General features: G+C 30.7%; 1 protein-coding gene across 5 annotated transcripts in view; it reads right to left on the reverse strand.

Annotated features, from left to right (window-relative positions):
* LOC101510537 (threonine--tRNA ligase, mitochondrial 1-like) overlaps positions 1-2,494 on the reverse strand; it is a 4,999-nt gene extending 2,505 nt beyond the window's left edge. For all 5 annotated transcript variants that reach the window (XM_073365019.1, XM_073365021.1, XM_073365018.1 and 2 more), the window contains exons 1-6: positions 1,885-2,494; positions 1,322-1,424; positions 986-1,074; positions 801-897; positions 629-715; positions 429-513 (exon numbers count right to left, since the gene is read on the reverse strand). In XM_073365019.1, coding sequence (XP_073221120.1) covers positions 429-513; positions 629-715; positions 801-845 — 217 coding nt within the window. In that variant the 5' untranslated portion in view covers positions 846-897; positions 986-1,074; positions 1,322-1,424; positions 1,885-2,494. The remainder of the gene's footprint in view (positions 1-428; positions 514-628; positions 716-800; positions 898-985; positions 1,075-1,321; positions 1,425-1,884) is intronic.
* Between the last annotated feature and the right edge of the window lie 4,367 nt (positions 2,495-6,861).

Raw genomic sequence — 6,861 nt, forward strand, 5'->3', positions numbered from 1 at the left:
ATACTCTATTCACAAATGATTACAATATTCAGTGATACCCCTCTCTGTCATTGTATTCTCCTATAAATACAAATACTTCCCAGACTAAACAAACAACTAACAAACGAACTACCTTCCTAACTAATTCTCCCTATTCAACTTGGGACATAGATGATCGAGTTCTATATGCCAAAATTAAATTATGTGGAAAAAGTACAGCGTATAAATAAAGCAAAAAGAAAGACAAGCCATATAAAATCACACTATACAGGTATTGTTCAATGTAGACATTTAAAATCAAATTAATTGTCAATACATTGACCAAAAAGCTCAAACATGTGCATTATCCCGATTTCAACAACAAACTATGAACTAGCTCAACCACCCCAAGTACAAACAAATACAAAAGATACCATTTGAAGAAATATGTCTATGCCAATGAAAATTACCTCTGTACGATTGAACCTTGTGCTTAAATATCAAGCAGTGCCCTGGGCAATTCATTGGTTTCAAACCAAACTCATGTTTGTCAATCTAAAACATACAAATATATATATAATTTGGTTAGATAACTTGATTGCGTTTAAAATAAAAACCTATTATGAAGGTTTTGTACCGCTAAGACCATATGCAAACAACAACAAAATACCTTTAAGACAAAAATATCCTCTTTATGATGTTTTGCATGACCAGATTGCATCCACAAATCCATGTTGAATACATTTGGGGACATAACCTGGTGATTTCAAGCAAGTTGTACTAAGCACTTGGAAAAAGATTGTTTTTAGTAATATCAAGAAACTTCTATACTGAAACTTTACCTCTTGATAGCCCCTATCCCTGTATTGATTTCGAATGAAGTCCATGAGTTTGTTGTAGATCCGAGCACCATGTGGAAGAAAAAACCAGCTTCCCTGGCTGACATAAATAGGACAAACCAAGAGATACACAGTAAGAAAGGCTTACTAAATTATGCAATCAGACAAGAATGAACCCACCACTATACCTCCACTCATGATGAATAATAAGCTCTTGTTTCACTCCCAAAATCCTGTGATCATACTTTGAAGCCTCTTCATGTTGATGCAAATGCTCCTGAAATAAGGAGGAAAAACAAAGAAACATAATCAAATTATAAAATCATATTGTAGCTTTAGAAAGGGTGTGCATAGAAGTTGGTATCACCGTGAAAACAAAAAACAAATTAGTCAAGGCACATAAACACAGAAAAGCACACAACTAAGCCCAAAAAATGTAAACTATACATTGGCTTTAACGACAAAGATAACCAATATTGAACAACAAGTGATTAGTTATTTACTTATTCCACAAGGTTGGTTACCTTTATGGGATCTGATGATAGTGATTTTTAGCAAGTTGGCCCTTCTTCCTTCGGGTAAGTAACCATTGCAGTGGCAGTAGAGTAAGATGAGCAAGAAACCTTACTGAAATGAAAAACTAAGGAGTAAGTGGAAGCATTTTGTAACATAACTACAAGTTAGAGTTGTAACTAAAAGTTCCAAAGTTCAAACACCAAAAACTAACATAACTACTAACTTACATTTTCCTGTCAAAAACAATATTCTTTTAATGATGTGCAAACATATGATTTGAAGTTAATTGAAGATTACAATTTGAACACTTCCTAAATAAAATGACAGTCAAATAAAGAACCGAGTGATAGCTAGGAAAAATCTGTATTCAATTGAATTTACAAACGGTAACTAACTAACTAACTAACTAAGAATTATTTATTCCAAATGCCTCCAGCTCCATCACCGACTCAACAAATAAATCAAATCGAAGCTCGAACTATAAACACATGGAATAAATAAAATAAAAACCCATTAACTAGAATTAATGATAAAGCCGAAAAAGATTCAATTACATAATAAGCAAACTTGCCTGCATCGAATTAACGTTGGCTTGCGATTTATCGAGCGCGCCCATAATAGCAACTAAAAATTTAAAACCAAAAAGCAAAGATGCGATATTGAATCTTCGAAGTTGGAGTTCAATGTAGGGTTTTAGGAACATGTAGAAGGAGGGAGGGAATCAAGCTTTGGGGGATGAACTCGAAACCTTAACCGCCATTGATGTAGAGCAGGTCGAGAATATTCCCGAGCTTGGATCAAGCAAAAAGAAGAAGAAGAAATAGATATGAATTGAATTGAATTACGCGGGTGTGGAATGGCGGAAAAACCAGTGGATTATAGCTCAAACTAACGAATGCGCCAGTGGATTCAGTATCTTGCAAGATTATAGCTTAAACATCAAAAAAAATTACACTTAACAATCAAGAATACCAAAATAAAAATTGAAATCGCAAACTGAAATGATTTAGAAAAAGAATAGAACTTATTTGCTACTGCAAATCGCGAAGTGCAACGAGAGTGATGAATTTATGGTTGTTTGAGATTGAATTTAGGGTATTTGGGGATTATGGTTCATTGAAGATAGCAGAGAGAAAAGAGTTTAAGAAATTCACAGAAAAAGAAAATGTTTCTCTTAGGGTTTTCTCATATTCAAATGTGTAAATATGTACTTTATTTTCATGACATTTAATTTTTTTATAAAAGAGCATAATATTTTTCGAAATAGTGACACTCAAACTGTAGCTACAAGTAATTTTAGTGACATATAAAAAAAACATCACAAAATATGAGTGTTACAATAGATATATTTTTTTGTAGTGTCTCTACATCATGGGTCATTGAATAAGACCACAAAATTACTAGGTCCGAAAAAACTTTTACTTATAAATAAAACGACATTGTTTTCTTCTCATATTTTTTATTCCATTCACGTTCTTTATCCCTCTCTTTGTCTCTGCTAGTCTCCATTCAAAACTTGAAACAAAACCACACTATAACCACAAACACTCTTCTCCTCTATTTCCAACTGTAACGGTGAACACCCTAACACAACAACATGGTGGCAGCATCAGAAGTAGGAAGATAGACCCAACGTTGTGACAATGTGAGTTTAATTTTTGCTTTTAATAATCATAGATATGATTTTGGTTTTAAAATTGGGTTTCTAATGGGACAGATTGAGCACAAAATTAGGGTTCCTTTTATCAGTTTTTTATTTGTCATTGTTTTGCCTTTAAACTCTTTTTTCCTAATACAATTATTGCATACATAATCTTATTGACTATTCATGTGACATTTGCTTTTGTATAAAAAAGTTTTTCAAAACTGAAGTTGTTGAAATCTTACTTATGGTCTATCATATTACAAGAAAGGCTTAATGGTTTAACATTGATAGCAAACGAGAACGATATTTTAGGACAATCTGATACAAAGAATTAGTTGATGAATTTGCTTCAAAAAGTGTTAGAAGGATGACTATATTTAAATAGTTATAAAGTTATTATTAGCTTGAAGTTGTATCTAAATATTATTTACAATTTACTTATTTTGATTAATTTAAATAAAGTAGTTTTAGTTTTTTGGTGTTTTATTCAAAAAAAAAATTTAATATTTTGAAATACTTTACTACAATTAAAATTGCATTTTTTTTATCATGGGCCTAACTTTTTTAGATTCAAATAGGACATTTAAAAACATTAAGACAACCATGTCAATTAGTTAACAAAGTAAGTTTTGTTTTTGAGTTTCAAAAAAAATATTTTAAAAATAATTTTCAGTTATCGAAGATATTGAATGTTTTAAAAATAATTTTCAGTTATCGAAGATATTAAATGTTTTAAAAATAATTTACAGTTATCGAAGATATTACTACGTTGAATCGCATATTAGGTTGCTCTCTTTAAGACGTTTCGCGACATCATCCAAAATTGTGCAAGGCGATCAACCATGACACCCCATGATATAACAACTTAGATACACTATATCGATTTCTTGCAACAATGTAGAAAACTGTTCTAGAATTACCCTAAAAAAATTGGTACAACAATCACTCAAAAATACGGTATAACGACTACTCAAAAATCTGAAGTGATAACTTTTGTTAAAGGGATATAAAGGACAAAATGAGATGAAGCAAAAAAAGGAGAAAAGAGAAAACTCAGAAATTTTTAGGAGTTTTGGTGTTATTTGTGAATTGAGTGGAACCCTCTAATTGTAAAGGAATTCTACAACTAATTTGAGCAAAATCCACGACGGAAGTGGAGGAAGACTCGTGCACACAGTACTAACAAGGAGAAGTGGAACATATAGGAGGAGGACTTGGTCAAATCATAACTAGCATGGAGAGAGAAAAAAATACATGCTTAAAAAGAAATTAACTTTTCCCTTTTTTATTTTTATTTTTCGAATACTAAATAAATAATACACCCAAACCCCAGCTCAGCCTAGTCGACCGAACAACGGCGTGCACATGGTGGTCATTTTGAGTGTATATCTCCTTTTCACAAGATTTGGTACCTTTGCGTCAAATCACAAAGGTCATACCTCCTCCTTATAAATATTACCAGTGTGTGATATCTCTCATATATGAGATTTCTTCATTTTTGTTCAATTCACATTACACTAGCTCTAAATTTCAACATTATATGTTTAAGTTTCAACAACAAAATTCAATAGTTACTAATACTGAAGTATTACATTAAGAGCCTCGTTGGTAGTGCTGAAGCTTGAGTAAAAAAATTTGGGTGGTCAACATAAAATTATAATGTATAAATTAAATATGCAAATTATATTGTATAGCAAAAAATTAAGTTGTAATAAACACAAAATGGAGTATCAAATAATGAAACTACATGACTTAAAAATACCTTAATGTAATGCTCTAAACTCTTTAAGTAACTTGAAATAATCAATAATAGACTCAGAACTGATACATGCAACAATTTCCCTTTCAGTATAAATTGTCATGCAATCTGCCAAAAAGTTAGCTTTCATCTAGTTTCTTAACTGAGTCTTGATAAGTTTCATTGTGGAAAAAGATCTTTTAGTTGTGGCTGTAGAAATTAGAAGAGTCATGATAAGCCGAAGTAGTCTATCAATCTAGTAGAAATATTTCTCTTTTTCAGTTGCAACCAAACATGAACACAATTCTTGAATAATAGATAAATTCTTCAAAGTTGAATCTTGACGAGCATCAATCAAGAAATGTTGGAGTTGGAATATCAAATTAATCTTCTCCTGTAAATTGAAACTTATAGGGTAGTGTTATTCAACTAGAGTGCAAATTTTTTCAATGTTAAAAGCTTTATAATTATCTTAGGAGTCAAAGCACAGCTTAGAGTTAACAAATGCATTGCTTGTTGGTTAAATATGTTATTATACTCTTGCAATTGTTGGTCAATGATAGTTAAAAGATTTCAACTCTAATATAATGCTATATTGTGACCTAATTTTGTTGAAGACAGAAGCGTCCAAATTTTGTTGTTGGTCGATATCAAAAATCTCAATATCATGTTTTTCACAAAACATCTTCAGTTCAATAAATAATGTATCACAATCATCTTCTCTCAAGTCTTGAATAAGAGACTTTATTGTTCCAACAAAACACATGACATTAACAACATCCTGAAATTGTTGTTGTAGGATTTAATAAAGCATATCAGTTATCCCCATAATGTCTTTCATCAAATGCAAGATAAATATAAAATCGAATATCTTCAAATAATTATAAGCATTATCAGCATCCCCACATGTAGAATAACTTGTTCTTTCTTTTGTAATTGTTTTTAAAACAATACAAGTTGTCTCATACATGTTTATCAAACTACAAATAGAAAATAAATGTAATCTTTAATGAGTATCCCCAGCTCGTTTCAATGTACCAATTTGATTTTTCACCTTTACCAATTACAATCTCATCAATTTTAGCCAATGTGTAACTTTTTTTAATTAAGCAGCTTGTAACTCATCACGACGCTTAGTATAAGAACAAACAATATTGACAACAAAAGTCATATTCTCAAAGAATTTATGAATCCGAACAACTTCTCTTGATGTAGTAACCAAGAGAAGTTGCAATTGATGAGCAAAATAATAGACATAGTATGCATAAGGACAATCCTTCATAAATAGTGCTTGTAAATTGTTCCTTTCTCCTCTCACATTACTAGCACCAAAATACCATTGACCACATATGTTAGAAACAACAAAGTTATGTTGAGAAAGTCATTTGATCTAGGACGTCCAATTTGTCTTTTGCTAAATAGATAGCATAATAAGCAATATGCAACATCTTCATAATGTGAATAATCTAGCCATGAAGTAAATATGTTAAGCCAAACGTGTTGAAACCGTCTTGGACGAATATTGTTGTCGAGCAAATGATATTGTTCTAAATTTATTTGATAGGGACCCCATTTTAGATAAGCTATTTGTATTGCATTCATTTGACTTGGTGGATATTGCCAAATCTAAGGGCGTTTTGCAGGATCAAGTTCTAAAGAATTCTCAAAGTCATATTCGAAAACTCTAGGAACCTAAGAAAGATGATTTTCATTTTTTTCAATTATTGAATTCTCAGGGATAGTTTCAGATGTAGAAGTTATAATTTCTTCATCTCTTTCACTCTCATAAATTTTTCTCTTGATAAAAGAATCAATTCTTTTACTCTTCTTCATTCTCACAAATTTTTCTAATACAAATAAATTTTTTAAATAAATCTACAACCATAAATCAAAATAATATAAAAAACAAAGTCAATAAAAGACAAGTAGATAGATGTTAGGATGTGAATTCCAAATATTATTTAATATTTTTAATTGAACTTTTTGGGACCCAAAAGTGGTCCCTAAAACAATATATACATCCCACACAAAATAAAAGGACAAGTGGATTGATGGATTCTTAAACATCTATTAATTTTAATATTTTTAATTGGACTTTTTTGAATTTCTAAATGTGGTCCCATCAAGAATATATATATATATATATATATATATATATATATATA

This window comes from Cicer arietinum, chromosome 2 (genome assembly GCF_000331145.2).
Source record: "Cicer arietinum cultivar CDC Frontier isolate Library 1 chromosome 2, Cicar.CDCFrontier_v2.0, whole genome shotgun sequence".
NCBI lineage: Eukaryota > Viridiplantae > Streptophyta > Magnoliopsida > Fabales > Fabaceae > Cicer > Cicer arietinum.